At 39.7% G+C, this 26,133-nt stretch overlaps 1 protein-coding gene across 2 annotated transcripts in view; it reads right to left on the bottom strand.

The window, feature by feature from the left end:
* CUL5 (cullin 5) overlaps positions 1–26,133 on the bottom strand; it is a 92,069-nt gene that overhangs the window by 27,388 nt on the left and 38,548 nt on the right. The window contains exons 3-7 of one of the 2 annotated variants that reach the window (XM_059179655.1): positions 24,291–24,390; positions 21,540–21,716; positions 19,389–19,530; positions 17,851–17,996; positions 17,686–17,766 (exon numbers count right to left, since the gene is read on the bottom strand). In XM_059179655.1, coding sequence (XP_059035638.1) covers positions 17,686–17,766; positions 17,851–17,996; positions 19,389–19,530; positions 21,540–21,716; positions 24,291–24,390 — 646 coding nt within the window. The remainder of the gene's footprint in view (positions 1–17,685; positions 17,767–17,850; positions 17,997–19,388; positions 19,531–21,539; positions 21,717–24,290; positions 24,391–26,133) is intronic. The other variant, XM_059179660.1, reaches the window with a different exon arrangement.

Genomic DNA, 26,133 nt, shown 5'->3' with positions numbered 1-26,133 from the left:
ATGAATGTCGGCTCCCCTAAGAGCAGGCTGGTCAACAAGGCAGCTGCATCCCTGGGGAACACGGGTCTAGGGTTCCGGCAGTCCTCCACAGAACCCACCCCCGGCGCCCCTGCTCCCTCATGTCACAGAATTACTTACTCCTCTTGCAGGCATCAAGTAAAATGACCAGGCTGTGAGCACTCACACACAGAACGCACACTAAGGCTGACATACATCTTCTGAAATAAAGATCATCTGTGTGTACTAAGGAAGGGAACTGTTTAAGTCTTGAAAGTTCTTTGTGAAAAGTTCTACTTGGAATGGACATAACGTTGATAATCAGTGAAACTAAATTTAGGTAATGGGGATTTATTATATTATTCTGCCTACTTTTTAAATATTTATAAATTTCCATAACAAAAAGGTTTTTTTCAGGCCCCTTTTTGAGAACTATGCTAACAATTTTAAAACCCACGGATGTCCATTTCCTAAGAGAAACAATATACACAAGAAGTGGTTGAGAAATTTCTCTCTTGCCAAGGTGTTAAGGTCTGTCCCAACTCCCCGGTAACCTCCTGTCATAGCCGCTCTGGACCGTGCGCGAATGCACACTCCTGCCCAGAGCAGCGAGCCCAGACTCATGACAGGGGAATCTAACTACACAGAATGCAGGGGGAAGAGAGAGAGCGCAGAGTCAGAATGAGCCCCGAGCCTCTGTCCCTTCATCCCAGTTTCTCTTTCACTGAAAAGTCACAGCTATGTGACTGGGTAGTAGTCCAACTTCTGCAAATTCCAAAAATCTAGCATGTGTTTTGAACTGTTGTTCTGAAATATGTTAATGGCTGTAATCAGCTTTCCTTAACAACAGAAAAAAGCAGAGAGTCATACATAGTAACAGTGAATATTACTTTGTAGAACTTTTGTTTCTGATACATGCAAATAAGCAGAGTGTATACTAAACCACAAAATGAAATGGCTTTCTTATTGTGGGTTACAATGGGGATTAAAAGGAGAGGACAAGATAATTGAAGAACCTGGGGCACCTGGGTGGCTCAGTGGGTTAAAGCCTCTGCCTTCAGCTCGGGTCATGATCCCAGGGTCCTGGGATGGAGCCCCGAATGGGGCTCTCTGCTCAGCAGGGAGCCTGCTTCCTCCTCCTCTCTCTCTGCCTGCCTCCCTGCCTACTTGTGATCTCTGTGAAATAAATAAATAAAATCTTAAAAAAAAAAAAAAAAGATAATTGAAGAACTGAGCAGAATCTAGTAAGTCTTAGATGACAGGAGCTAGGCAGTCTGCTGAGGCAGTTTCTGGTTTGATAGGTCTAACTATTAGAAAAGGAGGTATCTTTCAATGAACACTTAGTCTGTACCAAACTCTTTCCATACATGACCTTACACATGAGGAAACCAGCTCAGAACGGCTAAATAACTTGCAAATGTTACACAGTCAGTGTCCATGAGGTCAGGGAGGGGACTCCAAAGTCTGCAACTTCTGTTACTACAATGACAGAGTGAGTATATACTTAGCGATGGCTGCATGCTGAGAACTGAGTTAAGTGCTATAAGGAATAGAGAAGTAGAAAACATGGTTTAGGGGTGCCTGGCTGGCTCAGGGGTTAAGCCTCTGCCTTTGGCTCAGGTCATGATCTCAGGTTCCTGGGATCAAGCCCCTCATTGGGCTCTCTGCTCAGGGAGAGCCTGTTTCCCAGCATACTTGTGATATCTTTCTCTCTGTCAAATAAATAAATAAAATCTAAAAAAAAGAAAAAATGGCTTATACCTTCAATAATATTACAGTCCAGCTAGGGGCATGTAAGTACACATCTCAAAATCTATGTATAATTCCCATATAACAGAGGCGGACTGGAAGAAGTTCAACTCCCTAAAGGCAAAGGTATGGAAATACATGCCTCATTAGGACACTATGAATTTCACAAGGACCCAGACTATGTTCACTCACAGCTGTTGTGTTCATGGCCCCAGCCACAGCATATGCCTGATACACAACACAACAAAGCAGACTATAATTTGCTACTAAATCCAGCAGCAGAAACAGTAGGTACAGTGGAAGCTCAGTAAGAGGAAACTGTCGGAAGCCTACAGAGCTTGCAGTGAGACCACAAGAGGGACTATAAAGATTCTGAAGAATTTACAGAGGAAAAGGAGAAAGTAAAACATTAAGAAAACAAGTAAAAAAAAATTCTTAAAAGTGAATCCAAGGAAAAAAAATGAATTGGAAGAAGTTTAAGAATGAGAAACTACTTATTGGAGTAGAATGACTCTTTCCAGATAGTATTAAGTTAGGAAAATAGGTTAGGGCCGAATTATGAAGAGTCTTGAACATCAGGTATAAGAAATAATGATACTATGGTTTCTGAGTAAGAATAATGAAAATGATGCTTATGAAAAATTAGCCTGAATTCACAAAAGAAGAAATATAAATGGTCCATAAGAATACAGATGTCTAGCCTCAATAATTTTTAAATGTACATAAAAAAATTTTTTTTATCTACAATAGTAGGAGATTGTTACAATTAATAGAGTGACAAAATCCAGATTAGCAAAGATAAACAGGCACATTGCTGATGGGAGTAAGAATTACTGCCTTTCTGAAGATTGGTTGGTATTATGTAGAGATTTATAAAAGGTGCATACCCTTGGCTTCAGCAATTTCATTTCTGGTAAATTCCATTCCAAGAGAATGTCCCATGTGTACGTAAAAGTGTTAAGGAAGTAATATTCACAAGGAATAAACTACACTAATAACAATAATGAAAATGCCCATTATTAGGGGATAGGTTAGGTGTATTTACTAAATATCTATAATAAAATACAGGCACTGAAAATAATGTTACAATACACTTCTGTGTCATATAGGGTAAAATATACAGAACGTCACACATTTCTTTGAAATAATAAAAGGAAGAAAAGAAGGAAAGGGAAGGGAAAAGAGAAAAGGAAAGGAAAGATAACAGGCAAGGAACAAGTGAACAGAACAAAACGATGACTGTGGCTAAAACCAGAGGCTGGCTATGGGGGCTGGGGTTCACTGGACTATTACCTCCAATTTTGTAAATATTTGAAAATTACTATAACCAGGCTTTTATTTTTTTAAATAAAGAGATTAATTAAGGCCTAAATCCTTAAGAGATGAAAAAGTCTTTAGAGAACTATCTCATGTGGGCAAAAAGAGGAAAGGGAGACTGCATGGTGCCTTTCCCCTTGCTACAAACGAGTCTTGTTTCAACAGGTCAGTTCTGTGAGGGCAGAGACCATGTTACTCTTTCATGTTTCTTTTCCACCATTTACCAAAACACTACACAGAGAGTCAACCCTACATATATACTTGTTATTTGAAAAATACGTCTCGAAGGAAAAGGGTAGTGATAAACCATCTCTCTCACCTTGTATTCCCTTTCTGTCTCCTTTGCTAGCTTCCGTGAAGAATAAAACTTTTTGCCACATGTCATCAAGTCCTGTATTTTGCCTGAGATGAGCACAACTTCTAAATCCATAGAAATCTCTCCCCAGAGGTCTGCAAGGTGAAACACTTTAACTATCAATGTGCTTGATGTTTTACCTTCCTCTATAGCAAAATTCTTCGAAGATGATGCCTGCCGTAAAGCACAGCAGGCACTCAGTACTTGCTCAGTGAACGGATGTGTAGGTCTGAAGGCGACAGGTGCGACAGGAAGGCTAACGGACGGCGCAGAGTCTTCTTTTTGCACAATTAATTCTACTTCACTGAAATTTATTACAAAGCAACAAGAATGGTTCTAATTTTCATTAGTTATTTAAATCTGTACAAGTAATAACTTGCTTTAGCTCAACTATAAAATAGGAGATGAACTAAAAATCATCCTAGGTTTCTCCTTTAAGACTTTATCATTATAAGATCTTTAACCATACAAAGATAACTGTAACGTAATTAAGAATTCAGTTTATTCTATGCATGGCAGGTTATTCTCAAAATTAATTTCCCTTGGCCTTTCTGGCTTGGTTCAGATTTCTTTATTTTACCATTATAACTAGGCGGTACTTCCTTCATTTCTAAACTATTTACATAGGAACTATACAGAGCAATGAAAACTCGGACTTACTCACCTTGACTTTTTCGAAATCACCCTCAATATACTAAGATACTAAAAGTTAACAAATACATACTTTAAGGTTAATAATCTGTGACTTATGACCTTGCTGCTAATTCAATTTTTTTTAATCAACGTTTTGCATGGACAGTCAGATAGTTCCTATCTGAGAATCAGCAACCTTCTCCAAACCCGAGCCCTAACAGTAAAAACTACATGCCAGGCGCAGTGTTTTATTAAACTCTGACAACACATGCGGGTGTCACCCCGTCTCACAGTTAAGGAAACAGGATTACAGAGGCTGAGCAACTCGCCGAAGCGCACACTGTTGGTCAAAAGGCTACAAAGGGATTCAAATCCTCATCTCATTCCACAAGTATGCCCCTGACCCCTAGAACACACTGACCCCCGTCAGCGCCGTGTCCCCAAGACAGGATGGAGACCTGCCACCATCAATCCATTCTCCATCCCACCACTCTACGGCACGAACAATCCATTTTATCTTACTGTCACTCTGAAGACCGGAACCAGATCTCCGGTGTTACGCCCAACTCACACAAGGCCTACCATGTTTTAAGTGCATAATAAATACGAACTGAATGCCCTCAGGGAATGCCAAGGTATATAGGATAAACACCTAAAATACAAACAGCCACAGAAAAACTTTTAAAGGAGTGCCTGGGTGGCTCAGAGGGTTAAGCCTCTGCCTTCAGCTCAGGTCATGGTCTCAGGGTCCTGGGATGGAGCCCCACTTCGGGCTCTCTGCTCAGCAGGGAGCCTGCTTCCTCCTCTCTCTCTCTGCCTGCCTCTCTTTTTACTTGTGATCTCTCTCTGTGTCAAATAAATATATAACATCTTTAAAAAAAAAAAAAAAAGAGGGGCGCCCAGGTAGCTCAGTGGGCTAAAGCCTCTGCCTTCAGCTCAGGTCATGATCTCAGGGTTCTGGAATCGAGCCCCGCATCGGGCTCTCTGCTCAGCGGGGAGCCTGCTTCCCCCTCTCTCTCTACCTGCCTCTCTGCCTACCTGTGATCTCTGTCAAATAAATAAATAAATAAATAAGAAAGAAACAAAGAAAAACTTTTAAAAAGTTATTTTCGTTTAAGGTTTTTTCTCCCATTTTCTTACTAAGTTTCACCTTTTCCTGCCTGTCATGTGTCTTCAGCAAATAGCTCAAAGCCTCTCCGGGTTTGACACAGACACTGCCGCTCAAGTGTTGGACCAGCCAACGACAGCGGAGCTCATCAGAATCGTGTGCATCACTGGATGTGAGCGGGGCTACGTAGGTCTCCCAGGAGCAAAACTAGAACCGTGGGCGTCTGGGCTTCTTAGGCAGCACTTAGGCTCTGGGCTAAGTTTTGGACTGACTGACTTTTCAGGTTCTCCACTGAATAGCAAATAGCTCAAACACTCTAAGGGCTGTCCTCTGGAGAAGCCAAATTCTACGGTTTGGACACATATTTCAGACACATGCACGCTGCCACTGAAGCATGCACAAACACGTGGGCAAAGACACACACAGAAAGCATGAGATCCAAGCGTGGACCCTCAATTCGAGCTGGTTCAAGTAGAGCCAGGCTACGTAAAACCTTGGAGCCAGACTCTTAGCTTGGTTCAGATCACACACACTGAAGGACAGGATGGTGGCAACCATGGTCCCCACTCCAACAACAACAACCAAAACACTAAGAGCTGTTCAAGGTAGCAGAGCTAAGAGTAGAAAAACACACATGCAGAAAGCTCTCCCAACGTTCCAAGTTCCTAAACCCACACATCCTTCATTTCAGTCTTAGCCTTGAATTTTCTATGAAGGATTTTACACAAACTAACACATCTGCCTTTTTTTGTTTGAGATGGGTTCCTGCTCCCTGCCACCAAGAGTGCAGACGAACTAGGCATGTGTAAGGGCAATCCCGTGTTCAAAATCCTGTATCGAACTCTGCTCTCTTCTTTATTCACTGCCACAGTGCTTACCGTCATCCTCAGGAACTCAAGACCCAGAACTGGACTTCAATAGAAGCCAGCTTCACCGTGTCCCAGCAGACTGAGGCCAACCTCCCGCGGTCTCTGACCCTCAGTGTCTTTACCTATAAAGGAGAAACAATGACAGCATCTACCTACTAGTTCTCCCTCCGAAACGCGTCCTGAATCCTTCCACTTCTATATTTATCTCCACCTCTCACCTCGATTATAGTTTAGAATCCAAATACCCCACTGCAACCCAAATGCTCTTCTGGGGTATGAAAATCAGATCACACCAGCTCTCTGCTTAAAACCCTTCAACAGCCACCCTCTGCACTGGGCTCCTGCTCCCCGTGCCTCCAGCTGGATCGCTCTCTTCCCCTCACCAACCACACTGGGGCCACGTTAACCTTCCTCTGTTCCTAAAACAAGCTAAGCTCCTTCCTGATTCACAGCCTTTACCCTAGCTCTTCCCTCCACCTGCAAAGCTCTATCCCAGATCTTTACAAGGCTAGACCCCGATCATTTAGGTCTCAGCTCCAATATCACTTCGAAAAGACCTTCCCTGACCATATTCCATAAAGCAAAAGTGACAATAAGAGCGTTACGGGCGCCAATTCATTCTCTATGGCATGTGTCTATTTTAAGAAGAATCACACTGGGACACTGAAAGGCCTTGGTACATACTTCCCTAGGCACTATTAGAAATATAATCGGCTCCTTGTATAACCATAAAGATTTGATAGACAGACAAGAGCTGAGACCGCGCTGAACAAAAGGAAGAAGTAAAACTCCACTATTTACAGGTAACAGTATATTTTATACAGAAAATGATAAAGATGCCACCAAAAAACTGTCAGAATAAACAAATTCAGTGGTGCTGCAGGAAATAAATTCAATATACAAAATCTGTTAGATTTCTTTACACTAATAACAAACTAACACAAAGAGAATTAAGAAAATAATTCCATTTACAACTGCATCAAAAAGAGTGAAATATGGAGGAATAAATTTAACCAAGGAGGTGAAAGTACTGTGCACTGAAAACTCTAGGACACGGAGGAAACAAGGAAGAATAAGAACATTAAAATGTCCACACTACCAAAAACACACAAATGCAATGCAATCTCAACCAGAAGTCCAAGAAGACCACAAGTCCAAGAAGTCCTAGAAGAAAACCCAGCGTTAGGTGATACCCAACATGTACAAAGAACTCCTACAACTCAGTAGCCAACAATAAATAATCCGACCAAAAAATGGGCAGAAGATCTGCACAGACGTTTTCCAGAGAAGACACACAGACGGCCAACAGACACAGGAAAAGGTGATGTCACTCATCATCAGGAAATGCAAATCAAACCCACATGATCACCTCACACCTGCCAGAATGGCGAGTATCAAGAAGGCAAGAAATAACAAGTGTTGGCCAGGATGCTGTGAAGAGGGAGTCCCTGGGCACTGCTGGTGGGAAGTAAAATGGTGCAGCCACTGTGGAAAATGGTATGGAGATTACCTGAAAAATTAAAAACAGAACTACCATATGATCCAGCAATTCCAAATTGCTGGGTATTTATGCGAAGAAAATAAAAAACTAACTTGAAAAGATAATGTAGCCCCTTGTTCACTGCATCATTTATGATAAACAAGGTAAGGAAACGACCTAAGTGTCTGCCAGTGGGTGAAAAGGTAAACACACTGTGAGACAGACACGCAATGGAGTATTATCAGCCAGTAACACGAATGAGGTCTTGTCATTTGCAGTGACTTGGATGGACTATGAGAGCATTATGCTGAGTGAAATAAGGCAGAAAACAACAAATAACATATGATCTCTCTCATACGTGGAATCTTACAAAAAAGAGAGAGAGAAATAAAACGCCCAAACTCATAGATACAGAGAAGAGACTGGTGGTTCCAAGAGGCAGGGGGCCAGAGGTGGGGAAAATGTACTTTGTTTTTAGCTTAAGTAAACTGAATAAAAATTTTCAAAAACTCATTTTTTTGTTTGTGTACTAGTCTTTCTCGGTCTTCCCTTATCCAAATGTTAACTCTGTAAGAGCAAGGACTTTGTTTTGTTCACGGTGTACCCCTTTCTACTCACCTCACCACTGTGCTCGCTTCGGCAGCACATATTCTACTCACCTCACCACTAACAGAGACCAGATTCATATTTACGGAGTGAATGAGCGCTCCCTATACATAGGTCAAAAGCCTTAATGAAGAAAAAGCAATGAAAGGATTATAATCTCTCGCTCTAGGATCCCATTCCTCATAAATCCGGGGCACATTCACCAGCAAACATACACAAGCTTAAATTATCTATTTTGACCCACACCGACGGCCGGGAAGGAAAGCAGTCCAGTGGAGAAAGCACTAGTGTGGAGCCAGGCGACAGGCTGGAACTCATCATTACTCAGGAATACCAAAGACAATGATTTCTCATTACATTTCACAAAGTGCTGTACAAGGAGGGTGATTATTATTTACACATACTCCTCTCCCCCAAATTCTAACTTAAAGCTCCTCAGGAGCCTTTCAACTCTTATTAAGTATACAATCTTTCAAGAACTGGAGAGGCCTCTCACAATTAGCTCCCCTCTGATTCTCTACTCTGATTATTCCAAGAACCCAGGCTCAAATCTTTCAATTACTCTACGGGCCATTAAAACGTCTTTTAGCGCTAAAAGATAAGGCTAAGGCTCAGTGGGTTAAGCCTCTGCCTTCAGCTCAGGTCATGATCTCGGGGTCCTGGGATCGAGTCCCACATTGGGCTCTCTGCTCTGCGGGGAGCCTGCTTCCTCCTCTCTCTCTGCTTGCCTCTCTGCCTACTTGTGACCACTCTCTGTCAAGTGGATAAACAAAATCTTTAAAAAAAATTTTTTTAAATAAAATAAAATAAAATGTCTTTCAGGAAGCAGCTGGCTGGCTCAGTCAGTAGACCACGTGACTCTTGATTCTCAGGGTCACGAGTTCAAGCCCCGTGCTAGGCGCTGAGCTTAGTTAAAAACAAATAAATAAAATGTCATTTAATGATTTCTTCAAAATGCCGCTTACAGCCCTTCCTTTCCATTAGTTTATCATCGTGTACGTAGCTGACCCCCTTTAGTGACAACTAAAAGCAAGTCTCTTGTCTCTTTCAGCCCGGTCATACACACGCCAGCAGATGAACCCCGCAAAGCGCAGCTTCGATCCGCTAGTCAGGGATGGTCAAGGCTCTCCACCACCGAAGCACTGGTTCTCACACCCTTCAGACCCAACACTCCCTTTGACAGCAAACCGTTAACTGAAATTTACCGACATTATTACCTCAAGAACACCGATGTACATCTCTAATTACGACACAGAGCGGAAAGCAACAATTCTTTATAATGAGTCAATCTGTATTTCAACCTGTAAAGACGTGGTCACAGCCAAACGGGAAGGTATAAGGAAAGGAGTCAGCCGCCTGCACCTGTGTGTGGCGTCACCGGGAAGGGGACGACTGGGAATGTGGTGCAGCAGAAACGCTGGCGACCACATACTGTCACAGTGGTGCATACTGGCACTTCTGTGGGCGACAAAAGCTTCTGCAGTAAAAATACGTCTAAAGCCCAAACAGCAATAAAAATATTATCTTTCCCCAACTTACACAACAGTATCATCACTGGAAAATACAGTGTATTATTAATATCATGTAAAAATATTTTGGTTTATAAGTAAAATACAACTCAGTTTTAAACTCGGGCATAAACAAGACTTTCACTGACCTGTGTGGCCAGTGGGACCAGTGACTCAGTCCTTCTGGGATGTGATCTAATTTCTGTTTATGTGGGACAGGGAGAGCACTGAGTCATGTAGCATTCCTGACCTCATTCACTAAAAATCAATCTCTGTGACAACTGAAAAAAGCCTCCATAAATTTATATACTATTTCCTAGAGGTAGATGTTACCTTTATTGAAAACACCTGGCCTGGAGATGTCAGTTCAAAATATATTAGCCTAGTTCAAAAACATTAACCTAGAATTCAAATGTTCTCCACAATGAGACTGAAATCTGCCCTCTACTTCTCAGACTAACTTCCAAAACTTTCCGACACACAGTCCAGGCATCAGAAAAAAACAGTTTATCAGCTCCCCACTTTTTCCCCACCTTTTGCTTACTGGCATCTTCATGTTGTGATTAAAATTTAAACAATTCACAGCATGACTCACTTTCCATGGATTCATCTCTGTCATAATCTACTGTATTAATGAGAAGCAATTTTAAGTAAAAATCTGTATTAAGGATCATAAAGACATTATTATCATTACATAATAAATTTTACAACTAAACATTCTACATATAAGCAACTTAGAGGAGGGGCACCTAGGTGGCTCGGTGTATTAAGCATCCGACTCTTGATTTCGGCTCAGGTCATGATATCAGGGTCCGTGAGATCGACCACTGCATCAGGCTCTGCGCTCAGAGTGGAGCCTGTTTATGATTCTCTCTCCCTCTGCCTCTCCCATGCTGCAGCTTGCTCTCGCTCCCTCAAAACAAAACAAAACTAAAAAAAATTATGAAAGGAAAATCTTGGGAGTAAGTTTTACTGGCTATATAGGATATGTCAAAGTCCCTTTGGGGCAAAAATGTTTATCCATTAAAAAACAGGACACCATGGAGGCGCCTGGGTGGCTCAGTTGGTTGAGCAACTGCCTTCGGCTCAGGTCACGGTCCCGGAGACCCGGGATCAAGTCCCGCATCGGGCTCCCAACTCCATGGGGAGTCTGCTTTTCCCTCTGACCTTCTCGCCTCTCGTGCTCTCTCTCACTGTCTCTCTCTCAAATAAATAAATAAATAAATAAACCTTTAAAAACAGAACAAAACAAAACAAAAAAAAAACAGGACACCATGTTCGTTCTTGAAACAGAAGAATGGCTTAATGTGAGGAACTCTGTAAATGTGATTTACTGAATTAGTCCAAAGGAGCAAAATGCCATTCTTCATAACATGTTTTTATTTTTATATCTTATTTTGATTTTAGCATCACAGGAAAGTTGCAGAAACAGCACAGAGGGCCCATATATCTACCACCTAATGGGTAATGTTTTACACAACTACAGTATAACTACCAAATCCAGGAAAAGAGTATACCACTATTAAAAAATGACAGATCTTGGGGCGCCTGGGTGGCTCAGTGGGTTAAAGCCTCTGCCTTCGGCTCAGGTCATGATCCCAGGGTCCTGGGATCGAGCCCTGCATCGGGCTTTCTGCTCAGCGGGGAGCCTGCTTCCCTTCCTCTCTCTCTCTGCCTGCCTCTCTGCCTACTTGTGATCTCTGTCAAATAAATAAATAAAAAATCTAAAAAAAAAAAAAAATGACAGATCTTTCTAGAAATTCACTAGTTTTCCCACGAATGTGTCTTTCCTACTCCAGGACCCTGTCTACAAGCCCACACTGTTCATTGTTGCTTAGATCTCCTGCTCTCCCCCAGTCTGTGGCAGTTCCTTGGTCTGTATCTCTCTCTCTTTTTTACTTTTTTGGTTTGTTATGATCTTGACACTTTTATCTTTCTTTAAAAAAAGAAAAGGAAAAAAAAAGATTTTATTTATTTATTTAAGAGAGACCCAGCATGAGAGGAGAGGAGGTCAGAGGGAGAAGCAGACTCCCTGCAGAGCTGGAAGCCTGATGCGGGACTCATGACCTGAAGCCGTGGCTTAACCGACTGAGCCCCCCAGGCACCCGGATCTTGACACTTTTAAAGAAGAGTAGTCAGTTACTGTGTAAACTGTTCTCCAATTTGAGATTGTTTAATCTTTTCTCATTAGAATAAGGCTATGCTTTTTTATCAGAATACCGCAGGAATGAGGTATTCTTAGTGCAGAGATACACCATGTCAGTATGTCCTTATTACTGGTGATGTTAACCTTAATCACTTAAGATAGTGTCTTTTGGGTTTCTCCATTGATTTTTCCCTGAGTAAATATCTTGGGGAATATATTTTGAAACTGTTAACGTACTCCATTTTACCTCACACTTTAATTTTAATATCCATTAATGGAGCTTGTCTACAACTGTTATTACTGTGATATTTGCTTAACAGTGATCGTCAATTTCCCTTCATGTTTGTAAGGTGCAACTCTTCTGTAAGAATGAGTTTGAGCCTCTTCCAAATGTTTGATGGCCAGTATTAGGTACATATTTTTGTCATGTGTCTGTATCTTTTCCCAACATTTTTCTATCGGGTGCTTACCCATTTCTGTTCAATTTTTATTTACTTTATTTTTTAATTTAAAAGACTTTATTTATTTGACAGAGAGAGACATAGTGAGAGAGAGAACACAAGCAGGGGGAGTGGAAGAGGAAGAAGCAGGGTCACCGCTGAGCAGGGAGGGAGCCCCATATGGGGTTCGATCCCAGGACCCGGGAGCATGATCTGAGCTGAAGACAGAAGCTTAATGACTGAGCCACCCAGCACCCTCATTCCTCAATTTTTAAAAGTTCTTTATACAGCAGGGCTAACAGGCCTTTCTCTGTGATATATGTTGCAAATATTTTTTCCCAGAATGTCAGTTCTCTTTTGACTTTATGGTTCTTTCTGCAATTTAAAAATGTAGTCAAATTCATCAATCTCTCCTTTTACTTGCTCTGAATTCTGAGTCATGTTAAAAAGCCTTCCCCTACACCAAGGTTAAAAAAGGAATCATTCTTGTACCTATATGATTTCATGTTTAGTGTTTCAATCCTTGACCCATTTAGTGTTTATTCTTCTGAATGTTATAATACACAATATCATCTTTTTCCAAATGGCTACTGCGTTGTCCCATCACCATCTTCTAAGTGTATCTTTAAGTCTATCTTTACACCCCAGTGATTTGAGATCTAGCCTTTGTCACACAGAATTCTGGACTGTCAACTCCATCCCACTGGTCCACTATCCATTCATGCGTAATTAACACACTATTTAATGGAGGATGTTTGAATGTCTGGTAGAGTTTTCTCCACACAGTTTTTCTTTTCCAGTATTTTCCTGGCTATTGGTACATGTTTATTTTTCCATATAAACTTTCACATCAACTTGTCCTAACTTTATTAAATAGTTGTTAGTATTTTCAATGGCATTACAGTGAATGTATAAGTTCTTTAGGGAAGAACTGACATCTTTATAACTCTAAGTCACAGAATTTAAGAGCCACCCAGGCGCCCCATGTATATTAATTTTAAATCTTAACTACTTTTCTGAATTGCTTTATTGTTTGAGTTAACTTATCATTGATTGTCTGGAGTTTTCCAAATATACTATCATATCATCTCCAAACTGAAGGTTTTACTTCTGCCCACCCATTCTCATGCCTCCAATAGATTTCTCTAGTCTAACTGCGGAGGCTAATACCTATTATACAATGTTAAACAACAGCAGAAATAGTGGGCATCCTAGCCTTGTTCAAGATCTTGTTGGAAATGACTCTAGTGTTTCTCCATTAAATAGGATACTGGCTTTGGGACCAAAGTATATACATTTCTGATTATATTCTTTTTTTTAAAATTTTTTAAAAGATTTATTTATTTGACAGAGATCACAAGTAGGTAGAGAGGCAGGCAGAGAGAGAGAGGGAAGCAGGCTCCCTGCTGAGCAGAGCCCCATGCGGAACTCGATCCCAGGACCCTGAGATCATGACCTGAGCCGAAGGCAGCAGCTTAACCCACTGAGCCACCCAGGTGCCCCTTTTCTGATTATATTCTTTTTTTTTTTTTTTTTTTTTTTTTTTTTTTTTTTTTTTTTTTTTTTAAATATTTTATTTATTTATTTGACAGAGAGAAAGAGATCACAAGTAGACAGAGGCAGGCAGAGAGAGAGGGAGAAGCAGGCTCCCTGCTGAGCAGAGAGCCCGATGTGGGGTTTGATCCGAGGATCCCGAGATCATGACCTGAGCCGAAGGCAGAGGCTTAACCCACTGAGCCACCCAGGCACCCCTCTGATTATATTCTTTAAAGAAGAAGAACAAATGAATAGTTTCTCAATATAACAAAATGCATAAATTATGCCAAAATCCAATATCATGTTTAATGATGAAAATGTGGAAGCATTCCCAAAAGACTGAAGAAGCAAGAATCCCCCATATTTAACATTTTCCCCCAAAACTATTAAAAGATTTAGTCTACTGAAGGAAATATTAGTATTAGAAAGGCAAAAGCATCATTATTTGCAAATGATGTACTCAGTGGCTTGGAATACCCAAGATAACAGAACTCTGATACAAACAATGAAAATATCCAGTGAGCTGCTTAGTGTGAAAGTAACTTTACTTGAAATGTACATCTGACCTGTAGGAGGCTTGGCCTCACAATGGGGTACTACCTAGGTGAGATTTTCTCTACTATACACAATATAGGTCCAAAAACTTGTTCTTCCGCCTATATTAAAAACTGGTCAAGTTTAAAAACTTGGTATTGATTTATACTAACTAAATACAGAGAAGATAGTTGAATAACCATAATAATTTGCTAATTTACAGAGAAAAACATAAATGCCAAAAAAATACAGATTTTAATCTTAAATTCTGATGTGCATTACAGTATAGCCCCCTATGAAGGGACTATAACAGTAAAATATATCTTCCCTATACCATAACTACCCTCCATTAATAAAAAGAGTCTAACAGGTAAGTATATATCATTGCATGTTTTTTTTTTTTTTTTTAAGATTTTATTTTATTTGAGAGAGAGAGAGAGAGAGAGCATGAGGGGGAGAAAGTCAGAGGGAGAAGCAGGCTCCCTGTGGAGCTGGGAGCCCGAGGCAGGACTCGATCCCAGGCCTCCAAGATCACGACCCAAGCAGAAGGCAGTAGCTCAACCAACTGAGCCACCCAGGCGCCCCACCATTGCATGTTCTGATGGCCAATAATTCCTCTCAGAGAATCTAAGACAGTAAGTCTGTTCTGAATAGGGTATGGTATGGGAAGTGACTTGTTTCTTTCTAACTATTCAAATAATGCTGTTGATACTTGATTTATATCAGTACTTGGTGACTTTTTTGGTTTATTGTTCTTTCCATCACAACATACTTCATTTTAACATGTATAATTTCTCTCTGAAAACAGAAACTATAAATCAACAAATATATATATAATAAAGGTTATATACACAGTATAAGGGCCTTAGCTCACTGAGGTATATAAACAGTAAAGCATCTTCATTAAATCTGAAATTCCCAATGTTATAATTAATCCTACAGTTTTGGTACTTGATTTCTCCTCTGAACTAAATATTGTTGTGCAAACTACATATTAGTCCATGTTGTTGAAAGTTAAGAGAGTGATAACCTTTGAGGAAAAGGACCCTAAGAGTAATTCGGAGGGAGCATGATGGATGATTTCTGAATTGCTAGTAATTTTTGTTATGGTGATTTTATAGGTATACTCACTTTCTAAGAATGCATACCTGTGTGCTTTCTGTGTGCTTTCCTGTTTATATCTTAACACTTGAGTCAAGAGTTTTTAAAAATAAGCAGAAAGTCAAAACAAAATAAAAACAAACCACACAAAAAGACCTCCTACATTCCAAATAAAGTACGGTTTCTTTGGAAGCATGCTGTATTACACTTAGGGTCTCTCTGTTGAAAACAGTAACAAAAAACTTATCTTCAGAGGCCTAAAGTCATTCAGCTTGATAAGATGCTCACACAATTTGGTAACTGTGGAAAAGCAAATTCACATCATCTATTTTAACTTTTTCTGTGTGCACGCATTCTAAAGTCAAAAGGGAGGGGCTCTTGGGTGGCTCAGTTGATTAAGGGTCTGCCTTGGGCTGGGGTCATGATCACAGGGTCCTGGCATCAAGCCCTGCACTGGGCTCTCTGCTCGGCGGCAAGTCTGCTTCTCCCTCTCCCTCTGTGATCTCTCTTGCTTTCACTCTCTCTCAAGTAATAAATAAAAATCTTTAAAAAATAAAAATAATAAAAATAAATGAAGTAGAAAGGGAAGCTTACATGTGCTATACCAACTGTCATGTGTATTCGATTCTCTCTACCATTTCTCATACTCTTTTTCTTGCTTTCTCTTTTTCTTAGACATCTATTTCATATGGATATGATACATCTGTAAGTCGTATAAACTAGAGGAGAAAAACAACAATTCTATCCTACTGAAACTGCAACATCCCCACCCAGATGCTGTGGGCACATGGATCAACTCAAACTCCTCACACAAACTCCTACTTCTCCCTCGGGACTGGGACTTACTCTTCACCCGACCTCCCTAGAGCCGAGAAATTCCCCCAGGCCAAACACTAGGACTCCATTCCCTTGACACCCAGCCCCACCCATATGACCCCAGGTTCCACCTCTGGGTGGGGCCTCTTCACCTCTCTCCTCTTCCCAGCTCCGTCCCCGGGGCTATAACCCTACGCAGTACTCCTAAGCCCCCGCAAGAATCACTGCAAAAACCAGCTACCTTCTCCTCTTCTCTCTTCCCCAGCCCAATTCATCTTTCATTCCGTCACCAGACTACCCCCCACCCCCGAGGGATAACTCTGAGCATGGCACACTTGCTTAAAAAAACACTCAATGGCCTTTCCCCGAGTTCTGGATGAAGTCCAAGCCTGGCTTTATATTACTGCAGAGAATTTCTATATACAACCACGAAAGTAGCCCTCTTTTCTAGCCAACATCAAAGTTATTTTAGCCACTAGAAGAGGAAATATACTGTAAGTTACGCAAAGCAAGACAAACTGAAAAAAAAGGGGTCGGGGGAGGAGGGAATTCCAATTCAACCTGTTTTTCTGAACAAGGCATAAACATGACTATCATTCAAGATGGAAGAACCAAAGAATAGTCAGAAGCAAATAAATAAATAAATAAATAAATAAATCCATCCAGAGTTGGAAAATGGTCACAGGCAAACAGGAATATCGCCTCCCTGAATGTAAATCTAAATCTAGTCCCTAAGCTGCAAAGGCTGAAAGGAATTAGAATAAACACCACTGCTATATGTGAGCCATTTCTTAGACTCTTGGTGAGCCTGACTCTTGTTTTCCTGACTACAGCATATTTAGGTCATTCTCTGTAAGAAAACACTTAGGACAGATACTGTATCAAGGCTACTACCTCTGATCAGTTTTTTTTTTTTTTTAAGGAACTTAAAGTATAAAGAAAAACAAAATAACAATATAAAGACTGATGTTCCCTGATCAAGTAATATTTTACCCTCATGACAAGTTTGAAAACATCCTCCCATAACAAGAAGAAAAATCCCCTAGAAGTAATGATTCGACTGGTACTAATTCAGTGTTCACAGCCACTTTACAGAACATAATCACTGTGAATAACAAAAAACAACTGTATCTCTACAGAGCGTATTTTACTCGCAACATGAAAATCACTAAAATGGTTAACTACAGATACACATATAACATAATACAAGGAGACGGTTTAAAAATTAAGTAAATTAAATGCAGTAAAGTCTAGAGCAGGGATGGCAAATAGATCTCTTGCACATCAGCTCCAAAGAATGATGACTAAGCTCCGCACGAGGCACTTGGCCAGCTCTGCTTGGGCGCACAGGTGAGAGGACTCACTGCATCAGTCACGCTGCTCAGAGGTGTGCGAAGTGTGAGTAAGAACACTCAGATCATGTATTTGCCATCCCTGGGCCACTGTGCTGGAAATAATCTCCAAGAACACACAATCACACAGTTACTTACTGCTTCAACAGAGTTACACTCCCGTCTGGTTTCTAAATAACGTAGTGCTCGCTTTTCCTCTTCTTTTAATTTAGCATCTGCCTGCCCAGAAGCAAAATAGCAATCATTTTTTAAGAATATCAAGAGAAGAGCTCAAATTATCACATATACTAAGTTCTGACTTACATATTTCATATAATTCTGTACACCATTTTGTTGTAAATACGAGGGTGCCTGTGTTCTATAAAATCTCTCTGTTGAATCCAAGTATGCCTTCTCAAAATTGTCCCTATAAATTTGAAGCTTATCCTCAGGATTAGAACAAAGGTTAACTGAAAAACAGAAAATAAAATTTTACTCTAATTATGCTTCAAATCAGTATTTTGAGTACAATAAATGAAGTAACAAATAGTAAGGAGTCATTATGTGCAAGACACTCTGATCAAGCTCAAGAGAACATAAATCATGCAAGAGAAAATCCTTCTCTGTAAGAGACTTATAAAGGTAACAGCACAAGGTACTAAAGTGATAGTACAGGCAACATGGGCTACGGTATTTCTGAACAGGAGGGAGAGTGACTTCCAACGAGATGATCAAGAAACCATTCATAGCCAGGATGGGATGTGAGATGAGTCTTAAGGAAAAACTAGCACTCACACAGAAGCTAGTATAGTTACTAAGTATTGGGAAGTACAAGATCACAAGGCCAAGTTAAGGTAAAACGACCAGGTTGTCTGAGAGGAAAGCAAGGTGGAATGGGAAGTTAGGAGTGGCTGCGGAGAGCTGCAGCTCTCAGGCTAAGTGACCCGATTTCAGCGTTGTGTGCCACGAATGGTAAGAAAAATACTAACAAAATAGTACTTAAAAATTAATCTTGTAAACAGTTTATGGGTTAAATGATAGCGGTAAGATCACTAGAAGAAGACTGTTTCAAAAGTCCAGAAACATACACAGTATAAACAGTGGTAGCTGAAATCAGAAGGAATAAATTTCAACAGCACAGCTAACAAAAGCCTACAGACTTTGATACCTAAAGAAACATGGGGGCAACAGAGAGAGCCAATCAGAGATAGCTGAAGGTTCATTAATACAACAAATTCCTACTGAGGCATACTCTGTGCCCACGCTCTACGTTCAGTAAAGCTACAGTGTCAACAACACCAGTTAGCTAAAGTATGATGACAGGGAGTCATCAGTCCCGGAAAGTAGTGCGAGAGAGGCCTGACCCAGTCTGGGGATCAGGAAAGGCCTCTGCCAGCAAACAGGGTGAGGATGACCTACAAGGAAAGCTGGAGGACAAGTATTCTCAGGGAAATTAGTGTATCTGATTTACAGACCAAATGAGAATATCATGGTCAGAAATGGAAAAGTTCACAGAGGAATGTATACATGGAATAAACAAACTTCCTGAAAATATAAGTACAAAACCAGTTACCACCTTTTCTGAGCTACTGATTCAAATCTACATTTCTCTAATTTAGGTCACTAAAAGGATTCACCAGCCAGGAAATAAGTGAAATGGAGAAAACCAGTATTAACCACACAAATATGGATTTTTCTGTATTTTCTTAGAGAGATTTAATACCTTCTCCGGGCTCTTAAAAGCACCCAGCACTAAAAGTAGATGTGACTATTTGAGAGCACACATAACTCCAAACGTACTGTTCTACAATGGTCTCGGAATTTTCATAAAAAAATTATGATCATAAAAGTTCAGAACATACCATAGGATTCTCTTACTCCAATGACCAGCTGAGAATCAAAAGCTTCTCCTAATCTTTCTGCATGTACCAGCTTCATTGCACTATCTTGGAGTCTGTTTTTTATATTTGAAAAGATGGACTCATTCCATGTATCAAGCATGAGCTAGGAAAAAAAGAAATATGCAATCATCTCAATTATTAATATACAAGACACATACAGACACAAAAAAATTTAACTATAAACACTAAAAAAGGAAATCTAACTCTTTAGTTTATATTCACTTGAATGCTTGAGGGAACTAGTGTATTTAAGTTTGGTAAGAAACACATGGTAAGGGGCGCCTGGGTGGCTCAGTGGGTTAAAGCCTCTGCCTTCGGCTCAGGTCATGATCTCAGGGTCCTGGGATCGAGCCCCGCATCGGGCTCTCTGCTCGGCAGGAAGCCTGCTTCCCACCCCTCTGCCTACTTGTGATCTCTGTCTGTCAAATAAATAAATAAAATCTTAAAAAAAAAAAAAAAAAAAGAAAGAAAGAAAGAAACACACGGTAACTGTTAGAGAGCACAAATTTCAAAACCAACGTAACTGGACTTGAACTTCAGCTCTGCTACTCATTTACTAGGTTTCCCCTCTGTAAAATAGGACAGATAATAATACAAATTTCAAGTGGTTTTGTAAAAATTAAATATAGCAAAACATGGAAAAGGTTACCTCTCCTACAGTTAGAGGGTTAAATTTCAGTACTACTGGTGTTTGGAATGCTCACGTACATGTTTGTATAAACAAATAATAAATGCCAAAAGCACCAAATGAAAACCTGCGTGGTATTGGACGTTAAAAAAAAATACAAATCCACCTGACAGATGTTCAGTTTATATACACATCCACATGTATTATTATTCCAAGAAACTGTGTCAGATACAAAAACTGTATTAATGACAATAGCATCCGCACAAATGATGACATAAGCAGGTATGTGACAGTCACTACGCACTCAGGACTGCTCTAAGGACTTTCCACATGTAACTCATTTAATCTTCAAACCGATAAAGAGGTACTGTTATCTCCCTTTTTAGAAATGTAGTGGGGTGCTGAGAGGAAAGCAAGCTTCCCCACACTTATACAGCTCATAAATGGCAACACTGGGATGCAAATCCAACAGGTCTGGTCCCAGAATCTATGCTCTTAATCATTAAGTGATGTTGATTTCTGTGACCAGTAGGGAATGGTATAAATTAAAAGAGTAACAGAAAAACAAGAGAGGACAAGATTAAGGAACTGCAAATTAAAAAGCACCCAGAAGTGTTTTCTTTTTCTTTTTTTGTGAGGAGGGGGATAATGCCTCACACTGCAGTCATCTCTGCCACCAGAGGACCCCTGGGTGTCTAAATTCACAACATCCCTGTCCACATCAGCACGAAGTTTAGAGCTGGGGAGGGGCAGGAATGCCTACGCCACTATTTGAACACTTGCTTTGTTGCCATAACCAGCATAGCAAGTAGCAAGTTGCTTAAAGTTCAAGAGGCATTTTTCACTTTTCAAATCTACGTTTCCACTTCATTCTCAGAAGCATGAAATCATATGAGAATTGAAGACAGAGAGTTTAGGTCATTACTGATTGAAGAGTTGAAAAGAACACCTGAGATTCTACTTTCAAAGCTGAGTTCTTTCCATTAAATCACAAGGAGTTACTGGACACAGAGCTTCTAACTAGAAACCACGCAAAAATATGGAAATAAACACAGTACATAATAGTTCATGATAACCCTAATCAAGTAAAAAGGAGATCATGAAAGTAACAGTTTAGCCACAATTAAACACAAAGATACAAGAAGGTAACCTAATGAGAGACTTTGGAAAGAGGAAAAAAAGTAATCTACAGGAAGGAAACAGTACAAAGGAGAAGAAGGAAACAGAATGCTGAAGACAGAGCCAGGAAAAGGAGAAGCAAGGTGGTAGTGTGAGGACACAGACCCACGTGATGTAATGCAGGAGGAGTGTGGCTAAACGTGGACGGGATAGAGTCAGTGGTATTCTGTAAAATCCAGCAGCAGTCGAGAAGGGATTTATACATCAAGTAGAAAAAACCACTGAAAGTCTGAATTACTTTCTGAAGTTTAAAATCACCCTCTTTCTGAAGAATATTAGGGTCAAAAGTGCAAAAGTTAACTTACTTTTCGAACAATACTGTCTTCTACAGTTGATTTTTTATTGCTGCCCTGTTTACCCATTAAAGTAATCTCCAGCTGACAGAAAGGCTTCGGTAAAATATCGCACTGTGTAAAGAATTTTCGCCATTCAACAATGTATGCCTTTAGCAAAGCTGTATCGTCTTGATGGCTCAGTACTCGCTGGAAAAAAAAAAAAAAAAGAATTGTATGAACTTCAAATATATACAGGTAGGTGCTTGAAAGAATAACAGAATCTACTCATACTATAAATACATTTATTGTACAAACTATATTATATCCAAGAGAAATTAAAACACATATATACCCAAGAAAAATAAAAACATGTTCACAAAGACTTACTTTGACAATCATGTTGGTACATACATAAAATCATAATATACACATGAAACTAAAGAAACGTTTTATGTCAACTATATCTCAATATAAAAAACCTCCTAAAACCCTATATCCCTTAAGCTATCACGTTTTTATCCTCCCATAAATACCAATTCCCATCATCCCCTCTCTGGCCCCAGTGACCACTAATTTACTTTCAGTGTTTATACACTTGCTTGTTCCAGACTTCCACATGAATGGAAACATGTAATATGCAGACATTTTTGTTCTAAGATTTTATTTATTTATTTATTTATTTATTTAGTGGGGGGCAGGGAGGGATGGAGGGAGCACACATTCATGAGCAGGGGCAGAGGGAGAGAGGTAATACCAAGCCCACCATTAGCTTAGTGCAGAGCCCTACCCAGGGCTTGCTCCTACCCTGAGATCAAGACCTGAGCTGAGATCAAGAATCAGAAGCTTAACTGACTAAGACACCCAGGTGCCCCTATAAAATACAGACATTTAAAATTGGCGTCTTTCATTTTACAGTTTCAAGGGTCTCTCAAGTCCTAGGATGTATCAATACTTTATTCCTTTTATGGCTGAACACTATACCATTTTATAGATACACCACACTTTGTTTATCTATTGTGTCCACTGATAGACTTGTGGGTTGTTTCCTGCCATTGGTTATCATGAAAAATGCTGCTATAAATACCTACATCCCAAAAGAAGTTCATAAAAAAACCTGTCCATAGTCAGCAAGAAAAAAGTGAGGACTCAAATATCAGAAATGAAATAGGAGCCATTACAACTGCTAACACAGAAATACAAAGGACTGGAGCTCCTGGCTGCCTCAGCTGGTAGAGCACACAATTCTTTTTCTTTCTTTCTTTCTTTCTTTCTTTCTTTTTAAAGATTTTATCTATTTGAGAGAGAAAACAAAGAGTATGAGTTGAGGGGAGGGGGCAGGGGGAGAAGGAGATGCAGACTTCCCTGCTGAACAGGGAGTGCAATGTGGGCCTTAATCCCAGGACCATGGGATCATGACCTGACTCAAAGTCAGATGCTTAATCAACTGAGCCACCCAGACACCCCAAGCATATAACTCTTGATCTCAGGTTTGTGAATTCAAGCCCCACTTTGGGTGTGGAGCCTAACCTACAAAAACAACAACAACAACAACAAAGGTTCATAAGAGACACCTATAAACAATTATCTGGCAACATATTTGACAACATAGAAGAAAGAGATAAATTCCATGAAACATACTCCTACTAAGAACTAAATTATGAAGAAACAGAAAACCTGAACAGACCAATTACAAGCAAGGAGATTGAATCAGTAATGAAAAACCTCCCAACAAACTATATTCCAGGACAAAATGGCAACGACAGTGAATTCTATCAAACATTTAAAGAGAAGTAATACCAATCCCTCTCAAACCTTTCCGAAAAACAGAGGAGGAACAAACACTTCCAAACTCATTTAAGAAGTCAGTATTATCCTGATACCAAAATCAGATAAGGATGGCACAAAAGAAGAAAATTATAGGTCAATATCCCTAAAGAACACAGATGCAAAACTTCTCAACAAAATATTAGGAAACCAACTCAGCAGACATTGAAAGACCATATATCATGAGCAAGTGGGATTTATTCCAGGGATACAAGCTTGGTTAGTTCAACATCCACAAGCGAATCCATGTGAAACACCACAGCAACAAAGCAAAGTAAAAAAAGCATGTGATCATCACAAATAGACGCAGAAAGAGTATTTGATAAAATGCAACATCTATTTTCAATAAAAACTCTTAAAAAGTGGGATAAAGGGAATGTACCTCAACATAATAAAAGCAATATATGACAAACCACAGCTAAAATGAAAGTCTAAGATCAGCAACAGGACAAGAATGCTACTCCCACCACTTCCATGCAACACAGTACTGGAACAGCAATCAGATAAGAAAAAGTAAAGACATCCAAGTCAAAAAGGAAGAAGTTTAAAAAAAAAAAAAAAAGTGAAACCATCATTATTTGCAAATAACATAAGATAGAGAAAATGATGATGAGTTTACCAAAAAACTGTGAGAAAAAACGAATTTAGTAAAAATGAATGATACAAAATCAATATACAAAAATCTGTTGCATTTCTATACACTTAAACTATCAAAAAGAAAAATTTTAAAAACAATCCCATTTACAACTGCATCAAAAAGAATAAAATACGGGCACCTGGGTGACTCAGTCAGTCCCATGTTGGGTGTAGAGATTGCTTAAATAAATAAACTTTAAAAAAATTTAATTAGCAAATGTCAAAAGTCAATGTGATATTTTTAAATTATTTCTGGAAGTCCTACAGCAGAAAATAGGATATTCTCTAAATCTTAAACTTAATCTAAGATACAGAACTTACTGCCTGTGCTTGCTTGATAAACTCAAGAATATCTTCTTTTAAAGCCTGATGAATTTTTGCTGGACCTTTATCATCCCAGAGACAGACCGCATGCACATCCCTGTAAAAATAAAGCAGGTAAACAGAAATGAACACTAGACCAAGAACAAAGACAAAACTCCCAGCAAGTTCTGTAGGAATACAGTTTCCACGGACCATGCTGCACCCAGCTGAGTGGAGAATTCATCCATAAGAACCAGAAGTTCTTTGTTATCTGATACACAAATTTGTTTCTACTTTTATTTTACTTTCTTTGTCATTGTTTTCCTCCTTAAATCTCTGCTTACTGTTTATCTTTAATTATAAACGCATCCTTCTGTCTTTAAATCCCACACCCCACGGTTAACCACTATAAATTAGTTTCTCATGTAAAGTATAAAATGTTTTATTTCTATACATTATTTTAATTTTTTACAATATATGTAAACTATTCTCTTTAAAAAGAATCAGTCATTTAAACAGCAAATCTCTTAACTTCCCCCATACATTTGTTATTTGTTATATTTACACATGAACTACTACTGTATCTCCTTTATTTAAAACAAAACAAAAAAACAAAAGCTCTCCTAAACTGAGATAAAAAACCTCTGAACTTACGGAGTTGACAGTAGAGATATTTATTTAACAGTAATACAACATATTCAAAAACTAATTTCTTAATTATCAAGTTACAGAGTGGGTGAACTCCTAACAAAAGGATAGAGTCTTATTATTGAGGATGCTTTTATTAAAAAAATGCTCCCCAGTGACTTACACAGTACCTAATGGGACCCCTGCTATTAAAAAAATGCCTAAGAAATCAAAATAAGAGATCTCTGGAATCGTAACATTGTAACAACAGCCAAATAGTTTAAGTCCGGATTCTCAGGGACATCGTTATAACTCAGTGTCTGCATATTATTCATTTGAACTTGCTTTTGTCTCTGGTTAAATTGAACTTTCAGCTTAAGAGTGGTATCTCTGCTCACTGCCTAGTACGCAGCGAACACAAATATTTGCTAAATAACGACACAATACATAACATGTGATTGCTTACTATGTGCCAGTTACTATTCTAAGCTGTTTTAATTCATTTAAAACACATTCATTTAAACTCCCTTCACCACAACTCTGAAGGGAGTACTATTTTTATCACCATTTTACAGATGGGGAGACTGAGGCAAATAAAGGTTAAGGAACATTCCTAAGTTACAAAGCCAGTATGTGGTGGAACTGGGACATGGGATAGCTCAGCTGGCGTCCAGAGGAGCAGGGCAGGTGGGACTCACAAAACCATTCCCCCAAATTTACTCCTGCACTTCTCCAAACCAACCTTTCCACAAACAGTAGCCAAAGTGAGGCTCTGAAACAAATCACATCCTATTCACTCTCTGTATAAAAGCTCCAATGGCTTCCCACTGACCTGTGAGTCAACTACACAGCGGGCAGCTGACACCCCTGCAATCTCAGCTCATGACTAAAGGAATCCAGAGGTTAGAAGAACATGACACAAAAACAGGCTGCCTGTAATTCAGTGTACGGCTCCCATGCATAGAAACACAAGATGGTTCTGGAACCCAGGAAGGGTGAGAGCTGGAAGGGGGGCGTTCCCTGAAAGAGCTGGTTTTCTGAGCTTCATCTCAAAGAACAAGCAGGAGTTTGTCAGGCAAAGGTATGAGGGCATGAGGGAAGGAGATTTTATGGAGAACCAGGAGCACGAGTACAAAACTGTGGCTCACCGTGCTGCAGGCAGGGAATCGGCGTGCTCTGCGTGTGAAGAGGGGAGTGGTAAGCAAGAAATGGAGCACACTAACCCTTCCCCCCT

Source organism: Mustela lutreola, chromosome 1, assembly GCF_030435805.1.
Source record: "Mustela lutreola isolate mMusLut2 chromosome 1, mMusLut2.pri, whole genome shotgun sequence".
Classification (NCBI taxonomy): Eukaryota; Metazoa; Chordata; class Mammalia; order Carnivora; family Mustelidae; genus Mustela; species Mustela lutreola.
The sequence above is the reverse complement of the archived record's forward strand: the minus strand, read 5'-3'. Positions and strand labels throughout refer to the sequence as shown.